Below are 17,014 nucleotides of genomic sequence, written 5' to 3'. Positions count from 1 at the left end.
ATCAAATATATCATTTGTAACTATTTTTTTTCCCTTTCTTGGGTCTTTTCACTCTCTTGAGAATGTCCTTTGCACAAAAGTTTTTAATTCTGATGAAGCCCAGTTTCTGTGATTTTCGTTTTTTGCAAATGCCTTTGGAGTCATCAGACGGTAAAGCGTCTGCCTCCAATGCGGGAGGCCTGGGTTCGATCCCTTGGTTGGGAAGATCCCCTGGAGAAGGAAATGACAACCCCCTCCAGTACCCTTGCCTGGAAAATCTCATGGACAGAGGCGCCTGGTAGGCTACAGTCCATGGGGTCACAAAGAGTCGGACACAACTGAGTGACTTCACTTTTGGAGTCATATCCTGGAAATCATTGTCACATCCAATATCATAAAAAATTTTCCTTATGTTTCTTTCCAAGAGTTTTATAGCTTTAAGTCCTTGATCCATTTTTTAATTAGTTTTTGTTTGTATGGTAAGGTAAACATCCAACTTGATTCTTTTGCATGCGGATATCTAGTTTCCCAGAACCAATTTTCGAAAAGACTGTCCTGTTCCCCATTAAATAGTTTTGGGACCTTTATTGAAAATCAATCCAGCATTTGTGTGAGTGTTTATTTCTGGTCTGTCTGTTCTGTCCTATTAGTCCATGTCTGACCTTACACTGGTAATTACACTGTCTTAAGCACCACAGTTTTGTAGTGAGTTCTGAAATTAGGCAATGTGAATCCTCCAACTGTGTTCTTCTTTTCCAAGATGTTTTTGGTTACTTGGGGTCCCATGAGAATCCTTAGGAATTGTAGAAAGATATATTGATCCCTGCAAAACTGCCAGTGAGATTTTGGTAATGATTGCATTCAATCTGTAAATTGCTTTGGATAGTTTTTTTCATCTTAGCAATATTAAATGTTTCAACTTATGAATACATAATGTTTTCCTTACAGCATCTTTATATTCTTATAGCAACATTTGGTAATTGTTGATAATTGGTGCACAAGTCTTTTGCCTCCTAGGTTAAATTTATTCTTAATTATTATTGTTGCTATTTTGAATGGAGTTGTTTTCTTGATCTCCTTTTCATTGTTGGTGTTTAGAAACACATGTGATTTTTGCATGTTGATTTTTGTATCCTATAACCTTGATGAATTTATTCATTAGCTCTGGGAGGGTGGTGTGTGTTTGTAAGTGTTTGTAACTGTTAGGATTTTCTGCAGATAAGATCATGTCCTCTGTGAACAGAGATAACTTTAGTTCTTCTTTTCCTGTTTTCCTTTTTCACTTGATGGCTCTGGCTAGAATTTCCTATCGTTCGCTCAGTAGAAGTGATGAAAGGATCATAGGTACCTCGTTTGTGATCTTAGAGGGAAAAGCTTTCCGTCTTTCATCACTGAATTTGATGTTAGCTTTGGGTTTGATACATCTTATCAGAGGCCAGTTAATCCAAACCTTTTGCTGTGTCTAACTGTGGTTTTCTTTTCACTAAGAACCTACTCGACAGAGCTTATGGAATATATATTTTTCTGGCTGAGAAGCAATTCCATCTGGCAAACAGAGTCTTTCAAAGGTGACATTTAGGTAATAAAACTGACATATTTAAAATTTTCAGAATTCTTAACACCCACTAAATTTGAAACTCAAGGGGAAAGTCATGTGTTTCTGTTTGCTGAAAACATCCGGGAGTTCCTGAAGGCCTGCACAGCAAGGCAGGCAAGACATACCAAGTGAGCTGGGGACAGAGTGGGCAGTGCAGGCACGAGAAGGCAGGGGCCACGGACAGCCTGATGGTGGAGAGGTGCCGAGAGGGTCCTCAAGGGGCCAAGAGGGCACTGACCCCTCCCCTAGGCCACTGGGAGGGGGTGCAGGGAGAGAAACTGAGCCCAGGAGAGTGAGGCTGCAGTCAGGGTGGAAGACGGCAGGAGTGCTGGGGAAGCGGCCGGGAGGTGGGCAGGCCGTGCAGGCGGGCTGAGTGGTGGCCGATGGAGCCGTCAGACCCGTGTGGCCGTGTGTTTGTGGTGGGGAGGCCCGAAGAGGCATCATGGTACGGTCCTGGGATCATGCCGCAAGTGCTTGGGGTGAAGAGGTCATGGCTGTTCAGTGAAACTGACCATGCATGTGTGTCTAAGGAGATTGAAGGAACTGGCTCCACTGATAGTCTGGCATGTCTGATCTGTGGGGCAGGAGTTCGCTGCAGCCTTGAGGCCAGATTCTTTCTTCTCCAGGAAACCTGGAGTCTTTGCTCCTTTACAGTCTTTGCCCTCAAGGCCTCCAGCACATGGGATGAGGGGCCACCCCGCTGTGTTCGGGAATTCGGGCCAAGTGACTGCAGATGTTACCATGTCTCCAGAATGCCTTTGGAACAAAGCTACTTTGGAGTCTGATCAAAGGGCTGGGTGGTAGAGCCTGGACAGAAGGGCACGTGAGACTGACTGCCACGGGGCAGATTGGCTCCTGGAGCTGGGGGAGCCTGGAGGCCTGTGGGCTGCCGTCTCCTGCGGAGGCCTCACCCGTCTTGCTCTGGGGACGAACTCCTCCCCCCGCCCCCACCCCTGCCATCTTGTCATCACCAAGTCTCTCCAGCCCAGCAGCCTCTCGTGGGCCATTCCTGCGTTTCTGTGCTGATTTTTAAAGAATCCCAGAGACCTTGTGGAAAACATAAATGACTGGTGGTAAATGTTACAGGCTTAGGGTGCTTCTGTTCCTCTTAGCTATGGTGACAGTTTGGTGGTGTTTTAAGAATTTTCGGTCTGTAATCGTTTTCTAGAACTACCGTAACAAAGAACCAGAGACTCGGTGGCTTAAACAACAGGAGTTTGTTTTCTCATAGCTGGAGGTGGGGAGCCTGAGGTCAAGGTGTGGGCAGGGCCGCTTCCCCCGAGGCCTCTCTCCTGGCGTGTGTATGGCCGTCTTCTCTGGGTCCTCACATGGTCCTCCGTCCACGTGCGTCTGTGTCCTCATCTCCTTTGTTGAGTTCGGGTCCACAGTAATGCCTCATTTTACCTTAGTTACCTTTTTAAAGACCTTTCCTCCAAATACAGCAACATTCTGAGGATCCTGGATGTTAAGGGCGTCAACAGATGAGTTTGGGGCAGGGGACACAGTTCGGCCCATAACTGGATCTTACCTTGATAATTTTGCTCTTTTGACTGGTGGCATTAATATCCCTAGGGCTTCCCTGGTGGCTCAGTGGTAAAGAGTCCAACTGCAATGCAGGTGATGTGGGTTCGATCCCTGAGTCGAGTGGAAGGGATGGGCTACCCATCTCAGTGGTGGCACCTGGAGAATTCCATGAACAGGGGAGCCTGGCAGGCCGCAGTCCATGGGGTTGCAAAGAGTCGGATGTGACTGAGCGACTAAACAGCAGTAAATTAATATCCCTAATTTTATGCCCTACCTAAATCGTTCAGTTTTCCTCTGAGAACCTTCTGTGAGTCTTTTAATTCTGGATTCTAGAAAATTGAGCCTGTGAGTTGAAGGAGAACTCTGAACCATGACGAGCTCTGTCCTGGGACACTTTCTGGGGTTTCTGGTCTTTGCCAGTCTGTCCGCTGTGTCCCACGTTCTGTCCTAACCTTCCTGTCACTTTGCGCCCCTGCGCTTGGCTCACCCTCTCTGTGGGCTGTTTACGGGGCTTCTGTAATTTCTTTTCCATGGGTTTTGTTTGCTACATGTCAGTTCTGATGTGAAGGCTCCCAGCATCTTTCTGTCTGTCTTAGGGAGATCTTTGAAGACTCCCAGCATCTGTCTGTCTGTCTTGGGTAGATCTTTGCCTGCAGTATTTCTTCCAGTCCCCTTTTTTGCCCTGATTTTCTAACTTTTCATTAAGATAAGTGAGCCACTTTGTAAATTTTTCTTATTTCTCTCAAAGTAAAGCCACGTCAGGGAAATAAGTCCTTCCAGGCCCCAGAGGATTAGATCAGAAAATGGTTTCTCAGCTCTGGGTCCTGGTTTGCCCATCACTGAGGCTCTGGCTGCCGTTCACTGAAACGCAACCGAAGTTGAGCCATCTACTTGAAGGGGATGCTGGACACCCACCTGTGCCCTCGGGGAACCTGTGGGGCAGAAGGGTCTCTCCAGGTGGCCCAGGACAAGGTGGGTGGGTGTTGGAACTGTCTGGCTTTCCCTCATCTGATGGGATGATGCCGATGACCCAAGAACCCCTTTGGGCATCCTGTCTCTGTGAATGTGGCTGCAGAAAGCCTGTCAGGGACTCAAGTCCTGCACAGCCAGTGTCTCTCTGTTGGTGCTTCCTGAGAGTTTGCACAGAGCAAGCCTCTGTCACTAGTAAGCACATGGTTATGGTTCCTTTGTGGGGAGTGAGACCAAGCAGGGGCATTAACAGCTCTGCATGGCAGATGGAAAGAGGGCTGTGAGCCCAGCATGTGGCCCAGGAGCCCAGAGTGGATGCTGACTGAACCATCGTGGGCGGTGGTGATTGGTCAGGGACAGTCCAAGGGGACTTCCTGGAGGAGGTGACCCCTCAGCTCAGTCCTATAGGGCCGTAACACTTATAGCAGCTGACAGAGCTCAGAACAACACTATGGATGCAGAGGCAAGAGAGAGCCTCATGTGGTCAGGAGTTATGAATTGCTCAGGGTCCTTGGGCTGCTGGGGGAGCTGAGGAGGGTCTGAGTGTCTCTGAAGTGGGTCACAACAGAGAATGTTGATGGCTGTTGCCACTGTTCCTGAAAATATTCTTACTTCTGATGATTTCTGAGAAGATTGGTGTGAGGGATCTTTCTGACTCTAATACTGGTTCCTCTCTCCTCCTGCTCTAGTCCAGAGTGTGATTTGTAACAGTCTTCTGTCTTCATGGAAATGAAACTCTGATTTCTGCTGAGATGTGGAAGATAAGATGTGTGCTGCAGAGGTTGTGTTATAGATGGTCTCTGGTTTGCGAGTGTTGGGTGGTGGGTCCCCAGTGCAGACCAAGCTGCTGTGCCCTCCTCCCTCCTGCCCCCCAACCCCTGACAGTCCTCTGCGTTGCTGGGGGGGTGGGTTTTGTCGGGGTCAGTTCTGGAACTCTCATGGACCATCCTGTATGAATCAAATGTATGGCTTGTGCCACAGGAGATTAAAGAGAAAGATGGGATCTTACTTCCCTGCCTGTCTGGGGCTCCTTGTTGGAGTTGAGTGTGCACTTTCACGGAGCTGAAGTCACTCTGGCACTCCTAGGAGGTGGCACATCTCACATCTGTTCCAGAGGCTGTGGCTGTGAGGGCTGTTCTCCAAGGCGGTCCCTGCAGGGAGTGTGTTGGATCTGTGTATGGTGGTTTGATGTCTGCTGAGAGGGTACCTCCTAGGGTTAGGGTTAGGGTTCTAGGCTGTGGCTGGTCAAGGCAGCATTTACATGGGTGGTGCTCAGAGGGCCCCAGCACCACCCGCCCCACCTCCCCGCAGGCTAAGCCTGTGTTGCCCACAGTATGAGAAAGTCTTCAGAGTGTTGTATAACTGTCCTCAGAAGAAGAGTCAGGTGACTCATGGGGACTGCTGAGCGGTCCGGCTTTCAGTTCTCTGTGTGGCTCACCCCTCTGAGCACCTCTGCCCGACAGGCCCTGTGACCACAGGTCAAGGTTGTGGAGTTGGTGCCAGTCCCCTGACTCACCCAGAATGCAAGTGGTGTCCAGGGTCAGCCCCCTGCCCCTGAGCCCCTAGAGAGCAGTGGGCCTTCCCTCTGTCTGGGTTTCTCACAGGCTGTCTCTGTTCCAGGTCCTGTGCAGTCCATGTGGTTTGAAGACCGCGGGGAGGAACCGATGGCTTTAGCAGGCGGCCCAGATTCCTTCCTGCACCATCCGTACCACCAGGTAGGGGGGCGCGGACGGCGGGCCCTGATGGGGGGCGCTGGTAAGGGCCAGGGCGCGGGCGGAGCTCATAACCTGCCCGCCATCCCGAGCCGATGAGTGAGGAGGTGCTGGGCGGGGCCGTGAACACGTCCTGCGCGTCTGCACGGCCTTGCTTCCTTGCTCTGGGAGAGTTCATCTCTGTGGCCACAGCATCCTTTTCTGCAGGGTTGTCATTGAGGTGCACACTTGCCTGCAGTGAATCAGGCCCTGTGTTGTTCCTTGCTGGGCCCTAAAACTCCAGATGGCGAGTGGGAATGGTGGCAGGCATTGGGCTGCTGAAGGAGAGACAGGAGCTTTCAGGGTGGGAAGTGGGTCAGAGGAGCTTCTTGGCCTGGCAGTGACCTGCCTGTCACAGGTGGGGCCCTTATCACCCTGAGAGCATCAGGCAGCCTGTGTGGGGCAGCGGGTGTCCCCCCAGCCCCTCTGCAGGGGCTGCTGGACGAGTTTCACCAGTCAGTTTCCCGTATGTATCCCCTGGACGAGTTTCACCAGTCAGTTTCCTGTATGTATCTCCTGAGGCAGGCTTCCACTGGAACCTTTGCTTTATGGTGTAGATGGGCACGTTGGATCCTTAGATCTTTAGACTGGATAAGAGAATTTGCATTTCTCCTTATGAGTCTTGTAGCACATAAAGCGCTTGAATCATCTCTTGGCCTCCATTTACCAGCAGGGTCTTAAGTTTTGAAGTCCCTTGATCCGATGTTTGCACTTCTCTGAGCTGGTCTGTCTCTCTTCGTCTGTGACATCCTGTTTAGTTGTGGTGATGATTATTTGCGTATAGCATCATAGCTGCAGAGGGGTGTCCTCCTGATTTGTGTGTGTGTGTGTGTGTCATAGAGAAACAGATTTTGGAAGAGAGACTGGAGACTAGGAACAGACTGGGAGTAGGATCCACTGTGATCACTGAATTTGAGACAAAGCCACCATCAGTTTCAAGTGAGAAAAGAGGGCTCAAGCCTCGGTAGAGCCGTGAAGCTTGCTGGTGACCCCGGGCGTGTTCAGTGGGTGAGCTTTTCCAGGCCCTGTCCTCTGCCTCCTGTGGGACTGTTTTCTTGGTCTTAAAAAGGCCGGGTTGCCTCACCCTGTTGATTGACACTCCGAGCTGCCTCCGTGGGTCATGGTTGCAGCCCTCACTTGGCCACTTAGCTTTGGCCGGTTGTCCCCCAGCCTTCTGCCTTACACTTGGCACCAGTGCTCCCAGGAAAACCGGATCAGGGATCCTCAGGGGCAGCCTTCCCCCAGGAAATAGGCCTGTAAGTTAGCTGAGTGTTCTCTCCACTGGTCACCGAGCAGACCATGAGGGCTCAACAAGGCGCAGGGAAGGAGCCGCCTGAGGCCCGCTTAGCTCATCGCCCTGGCATCTCAGACTTCCTTTGGTCCAGGCAGAGACGGCAGGATTGCCAGTTGCAGCCGGTGCCCAGCTTCTCAGACTTGTGAGGTGTTTGTAGTTGGCGTCCCGGTTGCCCGCGGCTCTCTGCAGGAGCCAGAAGGAGGCGGCCGCACCGTGGGCCTGCCAGCAGACCCTGTCGCCCCGGGGAGAAGTGCTCAGTCACGCTGTTGAGTGGCTTCCACAGGCGCTGTCGCGCTCCTGTGAGTCCAGCAGGCCAACTTGGCAGCTCTTATCCTGTGTTCCTGGAAAATCAGCTGACAGTTCCAGAATTTCTCAGAACATGGGATGATTTACAGTGCATTCAGTCTTGAGTAATATGTCGTTACAGCAAAGAGATAAATCTCCAAGTTTTTATAGAGAGGAATTTCTTTGTACGATCTTCAGCAAACAAATCATGTTCTCATTCTAGCTGCTCAGCCATCGCTGTGGCTTTTGGATTAGGTGCAGGTTCCGTCAGTGAGCCGCTGGGCAGTGTTTTCTGGACGCAGAAGCACCAGAAGGATTTTGTGTATTTAATCACCCTGCTTCCTGCTTCAGAGACGTTGGCGGCAGGTTGGTGGGGGTTGGCGGGGGGACCTGGTGGAGGGGAGATGAATGGCTTCACTCCGCAAGGCTTTGGTTCTTCCTTTGAACTGTACTGTTATAGTTCTATGGCCTTGGGGGAATGATGGGATGCTTCAGGGGCCCTGCTGGTGAAAATGGGTGAGTGACGTCAGGGTGCTGTGGGACTGGAGGAACGGTGTGGGAAGTGCTCAGTAAGGGGCCAGCCCCGTCTTAGGTGCCCACCCAGGGTTGTTACCAGAATTCCTTGGTGTTGAGTGAGCGCCAGCTGGGTGCCATGTCAGTGCTGGGTGCCAGCTCCCCTCCAGCAGGTTCATTCCTGGGCCCTGCTGACTCCTGGTGAGGGAGACAGTCCTGGGGAAACTGGTGTATGAGATGCTTGTGAGTAATGATGGTGATTCTTAAGCAAGTAAAACAGGACAGTGGGGGAGAGATGCTGGGAGGTCAGGGAGGCCCCCTGCCAGGGTGTGCCTGGAGCTGGGGTGGTGCTCTGGCCTGGCAGTGCCAGAGCCTCTTCGGGACCAGGGACCAGCACACCTGGCCTGGAGAGCCAGGGACGGGAATGGATATCTGTCCCTTAGGAACGAGAGGTCTTTGGTGTTGGTGATTTAGTTGCTAAGTCGTGTCCAACTCTTTGCGACCCCATGGATTGTAACCCTGCAGGCTCCTCTGTCCATGGGATTCTCCAGGAAAGAATACTGGAGCGGGTTGTCATTTCCTTCTCCAGGGGATCTTCCCAACTCAGGGATCAAACCCACATCTCCTCCATCGCAGGTGGATTCTTTACTGACTGAGCCACAGGGAAGCCTGAGAGGTCTTTGAGGCTTTTTAGATAGAGGCCCACAGCCCACTCTCTGCGGTTCTAAAATCCCCAAACCTCTGAACCAAGAAGTTTCTTTGTTTCTCATGTCTCAGAGAATCCAGCCCGATCAATCAGGACTGGGTCCCTTAGGCACGTGAAGGGGCTTGGTGACAGGGCCACCCTGGACCCTGTGTCATCTTTCTCAAGTCCAGACCATTCTTAATTTCCAGCTGTACCCTCAGGGTTATTGATAAAGGAATTATGCACCTATTATGATATGTATTTTATTTATTATACGTAAGACATTTGCTGTGCTTCAAAACACATACACACACAAAACTGCTAGAAAATAGAATGAATAGAATGTTGAGCTGTTATGTAGAAACAAGATTCTTAAATGTAAATTTGAGATAAGTTGTTAAGATTATTGGCACATCTCCAGGTATTTAACCCAAATATTTATTTCTACTTTTATAACTTTTTCCCTGATTTTTGAAAACACATCCACCTGTATTGGAAGTAAAATGTTGTAGAAGCTGTCTTTGTGATCTTGATCTCCAGAGACTCTTTGCTAGTTGTTGTTTAATCGCTAAGTCACATCCGACTCTTTGTGATCCTGTGGGTTGTAGCCCACAAGGTCCCTCTGTCCATGGGATTCTCCAGGCAAGAATACTAGAGAGGGTTGCCATTTCCTCCACCAGGGGATCTTTCCAACCCAGGGATCGAAGCTGTGTCTCCTGTATTAGCAGGCGGATTCTTTACCACTGAGCCACCAGGGAAGCCCCTGTTTGTCAGTAGAGAGTAGAAAAACAGCCTTCTGTGATGGCTTCTCTTCCCCCGCTTCTCTGTAGGGTAATTTCATAAATTCTGTCCCAGCCCCATGTCTCTGCAGATTGCTTCCTTGGCCCCATTTCAGTTGTACATTCCTGAGCCTTCTGACAAGGAGCCTCCCTTTGCAGGGCAGAGGTTGGCAGACCACAGCCTGTGGGTCGTATCTAGCCCCTGCCTGCTTTTGTAAATAAAGTTTTATTGGAAAACGGCTACACTGATTTACTTGTATCTTGTCTCTGGCTGCTTTGGGGCCTCACCAGCAGAGCTGAGCAGAGCCTGGCCCTCCGAAGCAACTCCTATTTTAGGACTTTGATTAGTGATATGAGTTCTGGGCAGATGGAGAGCAGAGTGGGCCCCCTTATGCCCGCCTGTGACCCCCTTCACCGTGGGGGCAGCAGGAACACCACGCAGCCTGGCTGTGAGCCCTCGCTTGCCAGTCACACAGCTTAGAGTCTTCAGTTGTTTACTTCCGGTTCCTGCCTCTCTCTGGAGAAGCTGGACAGTCTCATCTCTTATGGTCTGGATTTAAGGTCATTCTCTGAAATTAATTCTGTTCCCAAAGTTGGTAAGTGTCACTGTTTTTTTTAACCAGAGTCATCCTGTGGCTTCTCTGTTTTTTATCTTACGCACGTGTATTGGCAAAGAGTGTTTCATTGGGCTATATTTTCTTTAAGAAATTTGTGGACACTTCCTTCCACTTGCCATGGTGGGAGAGATGGATGCAAGGATGACTTGAGACCTCACTTGTTTTTATGAGACTCTTCCAGTAGATAGGACCCTCATCTAAAGTGGTTTTTGTAAATCTTTGGAGATTATTTCTGGATTTAGTAACGACAACAGGGAGGCCTGGCGTACTGCGGTCCATGGGGTCACAGAGAGTCAGACAGGACTGAGCGACTGAACTGAACTGTTTAATAGAGATGTTTTTTGTGAGGTGGAGCTGGCGACTGGTGAATGTAATGAGGGTACACTCTGCGTGACTGGACCGGTGGGGACCTGTGTCATCTCTTCAGGGAACCTGACCCTCAGCACTCGGTGGAGGCCAGGTAGCGGGGAAAGGATTCAGCCCTTCTGTTGGCTTGTCTTGGGCTCTCTTACCTTCCACCAACCACTGGAGACACCACCTCCATCCCTTCAGGATACCCATTTTACAGATGAGAAAACCAGTGCACTCACTGTGCACTGGTTGTCAAACCAAGGCCTTTACTTGGATTTTTCTAAGTAGGAGTCTTGCCACAACTCTGTGAGATGAGTCCTTCATGTTCTGCCCTTTACAGATGAGGATTGTGAGGCAGGGAAGGCCGTGACCGCACCAGGCGATAGGTGTGTTTTTCTCAACACTCCTACCGATGGGGGCTGTGAGTGTTCACGTTGTGGGGGCCACACGTGTCCCAGTCTCTGCAGAGCCTTGCAGTGATGCGATGTGTTCGTGTCCTGGGATTCTGCACTCACTGAACTTCCGTGAGCCTAAAGTGCCATGAGATAAAGGCCCAGTTTTAAAAGTTATTTATTTATCTGGCTGTGCCGGGCCTCGCTGTGGCCCACAGTTGTGGCATGTGGGATCTAGTTCCCTGACCGAGGGTCGAATCTAGGCCCCCTACGCTGGGAGCTTGGAGTGTTAGCCACTGGACCACCAGGGAAGTCCCTAAAGGATCAATTTTAATGACAACTTTTCATTCAAAGTAAAGATTATCACATATCATCATTAAATATGCATTGGTTAGAAAATCTTTGAATTTCAAAATCATAAAATTGGAGGAGTGTCTTAGAATCAGTGAAATACTACAAGTAAGTACATAATAAATAAAAATTAAGAAAAAATTTTTATCAGGGAGGGACAGACTCGCTCTGTTCTGAATGTTTTATTTGTTTTACCCGAACCTTATTTTCTGAAAGAGGGTTGGCTTCAGGTCTTATATTCCTTCTGAAGGATTCATAGAGCTGTATTTACTGAATACCTTCTCTGTGTTCTTTCTGTTCCCTGTCTGGTACCATGGCAAGCATGGTGCATGGGTTAGGTTTCTGTTTTGTTTAGGGGACCGGGGCTTAAAGATGCTGGTAGCTCCCAGCTCAGGTAGCTGGTGCCTGGTAGGCGGGGGTGGGGTCTGTGGGTCAGGGTCTCCCCGCCCTGTTGCTTTCCTTCTCCTGGGCACCTGTGCTTGGCTGGACAGGTGTGCGATGCCTGCCTATAGGCCGATCGATTGACTGAGGGGCTGAACTTAATCAATACTCTGTCAAATGAGATTTCATAGTCCAACAGAAAGGCTGCAGGGCTGGGGACTTGGGGCCAGCAGGACGATAAGGTGGCAGGGAGAGGGCAGGATTGCTGGGGCCCTGGGCTCCTCGCAGGCTGCTCAGTGTTGGGGTGGCCTGGTTTCTGATGTCAGCCCCTCGCCCACCTGCCCCCCGACACGTGGTTGCTGCTGTCACAGGACAGAGCCTGCTCACCAGCACTCGCCCTTTCTGGTATCAGCTGGACTGTGAGCATCATCTGCGTCATCCCGTGGGGCCTGGGCGGTCCTGCTTGGTGTGGCCGCCACTGCCCCACCTGGCTTGTCTGCTCCTGGCCTTGGTCACCTTCCCGCCACCTGCCACCCACTGGCTGTCAGGGCACCCCACTTCTTCACGTTTCCCCGTGGATGGACCTGGCCCCCGGTGAGCACGCCTTCTTCCTCACACGTCTCTCTGGTCTCAGGTTAATGCGCCATCTCTGCAGAAAAGGGGACTAGACCTCCCCAGGGAGGTGGACGGGGTCTTGGTTTGTCCGTCACAGACCCAAGCACCACCTGCTGCTCTGCCTTGGTCCACACCGTTCGTTCTGCCCCCGTGACCACCACGTCCAGCCCTGCGTTGGTGCCTGGGTCCGTGTGGAACCTCAGGCCTGTGTTGCCGGAGCAGGGTGGCTGTGTTGGAGGCGGGGGTGGCTGGCTCCAGGCTTGCCCACGTGGTTGGTTTCCAGTTGGAAAGCAGGCTCCGGCCGCTGCAGGGAGACCACGGTCCTTGTGCCCGCCCAGGGGCGTCCTTCCCGGGGCTGCCTGCCTCCTGCGGTCTGGTGAAAGGTGGCTTCTGGGGCACCGAGGCTGCAGGCAATTTCTGTGGCTCTGACAAGTCTGAAGACGGGACCGTGGGTGGGGTCCTGACACCGTGTTATGACATCTGATCATGGCCTGGTGTGCACGCAGTGGTCCTGTTAACTACTGGTTATTCTTGGAGATGAAGCAGGATGCGTCTCTCTGTCCAGTCTTAGAGGTGATGGGGTGACATGGCACTTTCCCTGGCTGGGTTCTGGGCTCTGAAGAACTTCTGTTGGCTTGGCTGTGAAGGGAGGAATAAGTTGGTTACTTTTACAGGTGCCTCAGACCAGCAGCCAGAGGACATTGGTAGGTTGTGAGCATGCAGACAGTGCTTTGATGGATGGAAATTTTGAAAGTTGCAACTGCTTTTTGGAGGAGGGAGGAGGGTTCAGGAAAGGGAACACGTGTATACCTATGGCGGATTCATGTTGATATATGGCAAAACCAATACAATATTGTAAAGTTAAAAAATAAAATATATTAAAAAAAATAAAATGGTGGCTTTGGGGAGCAGGAGGAACCTTAAAATTACTTTTATTAAAGCATATGGAGTAATTTTAACACAATTTCCTGTTTAAGTGTTTGGTCTTTAAAGTGGAGCTCTGCCAGCCTGCCCTGTCCATGGGATTTCCCAGGCAAGAATATTGGAGCAGATTGCCGTTTCCTCCTCCAGGGGATCTTCCCAACCCAAGGATTGAACCCATATCTCTGTTCTTCCTGCATTGGCAGGCAGGTTTTTTACCGCTGTGCCACCTGGGAAGCCAAAGTGGTAGCTAGTTTAAATTGTATTCTTATATCCTGTGGGATATTTGTCTTGTAGTGAGCCTCATAGTGGCCTGCATGGGTCCTTGTCTTGTTCCTGCTTATTTCTTCCTCTTTGGAAATGTGTCCTCTGCTCCCTGGGCCTTGCCTCCCCTGCTCCCACCGCCACCAGTTATTAACCCAGTGAGAGGGTAACAGGCAGGCAGGCCAGGGGTCTCCAGACGGAGGAAATAGGCTGCAAGTGTCAGACATTTTTATCTCTCTTAAGCAGCAGGAGGAAACAAACTAGCGATATTTTTTTCCTTCTATACAAATTTAAAAGGAGGTTTCTCTTAAAATACTGTGTTGCCATAATGACACCTGGTTTCACCTGAAGTTAACTAATCTCGAACCTAGAGATAACCAGTGCCTTCTTCTTATGGAAATGTTTGTCTTAGGCTATGCTAATGACTATGCATTTACCCCAGACTCTGTCTTCAAGTCGGTTCCGGGTCTGCCTAATGGCTCAGAACCTACTTGACAAACCAGTATGTTATACTCAGACATTGTTCCCCTAATCTATGTAAACGAAACAATTTGTGTGGTAACCTGCCCTTCTACAAGAGTCAAGTCAATCGTTTTATGGCCTGGGATGAACCATTTGGTGCCAAGATTATCCCAAAATGCATCTTATGGGTGAGGGGCCTGGTGCCATTCTGAGTTTTAAAACATTCCTTTCTTTCATTAACAGACTGCTAGTGACTACATAACATCCCGCTGAAGACTAGCAGGGGGTACTCTTTCTGCCCCCTTCTGATGTCTATATCAGAAGCTTTCTCTCTCCTTGATACTTTAATAAAACTTTATTACACAAAAGCTCTGAGCAATCAAGCCTCGTCTCTGGCCCCGGATTGAATTTTGCTCCTCCAGAGGCCAAGAATCCCAGCATCTTTTCTTTCAGGAACAACCTTTCACCAGCAACAATCTTCATAGACACTGAACACTCACTTTGTCACTTTCCCCAGCGTATGCTAAATACTTTGCATGCTGTGAAGGAGACTCTAGGAACGTGGCAACTGGCCTCTTAAAAATTATTATTATTATTGTATTATTAACCAGGGAGAAATGGCAAGTGTTTGAGGTTACTCTAATTAAGATTAGCATTACCAACATCAATGAGATTTTCCTGTAATTGATGTTTAAGGAAAGATCTTACTGAATTTTCTGTCACTTTGCTTTAGTTTTTCTGGAAAGGCGATAAGGAATCTTGTATTTCTTTTTCTGGCTTTCAGCTTTTGGGGAGTTCTCCTGGGCTTGCCGACACAGAGGGAAGTTATGTGAAGGTTTTCGTGCCCCCACCACTGGGGCCGGAAGGGAGCAGGCTGTCTCCACCAGTTGCTTCCAGTGCGCTGAGAGCCTGCTTAGGAGAAAGAGACTGGGCTTAAAAAATAAAATAAAATAAAAATTAAAAAAACTGTAAAAGGAACATAAGCTCGTAGCAAAAAGACAACATTATTTTTGGTAGAAACTTGTAAAATAGCATAGAAATGTCAGAAGCTGCATCTGAAGTTTATCTCACAGGGAAACCAGCCTTCCTTGCAGGTGTTAAGGTTGGTCACCATCAGGATGAAGATACTGAATGCACTTTGCCCAGGCTGCCACCTGGACCTGGTCCTTGGTCCTTGTCGCCCTTGAAACCTGTGCCTTCTGCCCTGCAGTCTTTGTTCAGGGCCCCTTTCTAGAATGTGAGGTTTTCCCTCCAGTTTTATTTAAATTGCAGCTTCCTCCCCTATTTAGGGACTTCCCTGATGGCTTAGACGGTAAAGAATCTGCCTGCAATGCAGGAGACCTGGGCTTGATCCCTGAGTCAGGAAGATCCCCTGGAGAAGGAAACAGCTAACCACACCAGTATTCTTGCCTGGAGAATCCCATGGACAGAGGAGCCTGGTTGGCTACAGTCCATTGGGTTGTGAGGAGTCGGACACGACTGAGCGACTAACTCACACACACGCAGTCCCTGACTTAACCTGCTCTCAGTTTAACCTGCTCTCAGTTTTTCTTTTATTATTCCATGGCACCACCCTCTTCAGTAGTGAATGCTTATTGCTTACCATTTATTTTCTCCAGATATAGTTTATTTTCTCCTGTCCTCGGAAGACAGGATCTTTGCTTTAGGTGCTAACACGCTGGCCTTATAATAGAAGCTCGAGGAGTATTTGTGGATTGGTTGAGTCTCATTGAAGATGGACTGTGTTTCTCTGACCTTAGGTGACCAGGTGGTCAGGCACCCTCATCTCTGAAGCACTGTAACTGCTGCCCTGATCACTGTGTCACCCAGGAGAGGATTCTGTCATCCCCATGAACTTAAAGACATCAGTCACTCATCACAGGCTTCTTTTCTTTGGTTCAGCAAGCTTTCTCGTACCTGTGAGCTGTGAAGGGCGGTTTCCAGGGCTGATCCTCAGAGTGAGTGTGATATGTTTTCGGTTCCAGTGAACTGGGTGTTGATGTGTTTATACAACCTGCTTCTTAAGGAGCAAATTCTCAGAAATGAACCAGGGGTGCAGAGTGAGGATGGGGCCTCTGGGCTCATCCTCTTTCTCCCTCCTGGTGTGTGACACGTGTGTGGTGCTCACATCTCAGCTTCCCCTCCAGTCTCGGTTCAGGGCAGGACGTGGTGTGGCCTGGCCTTGGGGTACTGTGTGGCCACAAGGACAGCCTGGGTGAACGCTGAATTCGGGGGGCTGGGTTGCCAGGCTCGAGGTCATTTCCAGCATGGATTAGAAAGTGTCTGAGGCCCCCTTGTGTCTGGCTTAGGCACCGGGCTGATGGACTGCCAAGTGGCCTTCACTGAAGCATGTCTGGGGCCAGCATTTAAAAATAAAGATGTTTCAAATCTGATTCATCTTCCTGTTCGCCAAACTGACCTCTGCTCCCCTCTCCTGTGTCAGCGCTGTCCCCCTGGCCCCCTCCCTGCAGAAGGCCTGTGCCCCTCCTGCGTCCTCCCCTCCGTCACATCCTTTTCTTTGCACGTGGCCCTGGCTCTGGTTGGGGAAGCCCCATGCTGCCTGGTGGCCTGGCACTGGGCCTACCAGGCTCCCTGGAGACCCCGGATGCCCTTGGGGGGGTGAGGGTGGGAGGGTGCATGGGTGCTCTGGGCTGGGTGGCTCTGCTCCCCACAGGGTCGTCCTGGCCATTTGCAGTCAGCTTGTGTGGTGCATGGTCATGGCCTGTGCCTGCTTCTTTTCGGTCCTGCCAGGACCTGTCACTGTGTCTTCTGTTAGCCCAGGACTTGGTTATAGAGGAGGATTCTTCAGGCAGTGGTGTCAAAACACGGCTTCATCAGGTGCTGGGGTGAGGTTTGCTGACGCCAGAGGCCCAGCCCTGCAGACCTGCTGATGGGGAACGGGACTTGGGACTTGAGGGGAGGATTGGGGTGAAGAGTATTTTATAGCCTTGGTGTTGGGTAAAGAAGGGCTCTTTCAGAGCCTGTAGATTCTCTCTATTTTAAATTTGTGATGCTGTGTTTCCACGTGTGGTGCCATTAATACACACACACACACACACACACACACACACACGCACACATGTGTCTGTCTTCTGTCACGGGTATGACTCCCTTGGTGACAGGACTGGGAGTCACAGTCTGGCTGGCTGATGTCCTTGCAGTCATTCAAGCCTGGAGCAGCCCCTGGGGGTTCATCATGTACAGCTGCCTTTCCAGGGTGACTTTGGGCATGTGCAGCTCTGAGAGAGCGGTGGGTCCCTCCATGCATCCCACACCCATACGTG

General features: G+C 50.3%; 1 protein-coding gene across 1 annotated transcript in view; it reads left to right on the top strand.

Moving 5' to 3' along the window:
* Positions 1–17,014, top strand: part of GRB10 (growth factor receptor bound protein 10) — a 183,148-nt gene that overhangs the window by 35,155 nt on the left and 130,979 nt on the right. Inside the window, exon 2 of the mRNA XM_027540259.1 lies at positions 5,690–5,784. Within this exon, the coding sequence (XP_027396060.1) occupies positions 5,704–5,784 (81 nt within the window). The 5' untranslated portion in view covers positions 5,690–5,703. The remainder of the gene's footprint in view (positions 1–5,689; positions 5,785–17,014) is intronic.

This window comes from Bos indicus x Bos taurus, chromosome 4 (genome assembly GCF_003369695.1).
Source record: "Bos indicus x Bos taurus breed Angus x Brahman F1 hybrid chromosome 4, Bos_hybrid_MaternalHap_v2.0, whole genome shotgun sequence".
Lineage (NCBI taxonomy): Eukaryota > Metazoa > Chordata > Mammalia > Artiodactyla > Bovidae > Bos > Bos indicus x Bos taurus.
Note: the sequence above shows the minus strand (reverse complement) of the source record. Positions and strands in the feature narration are given on the sequence as shown.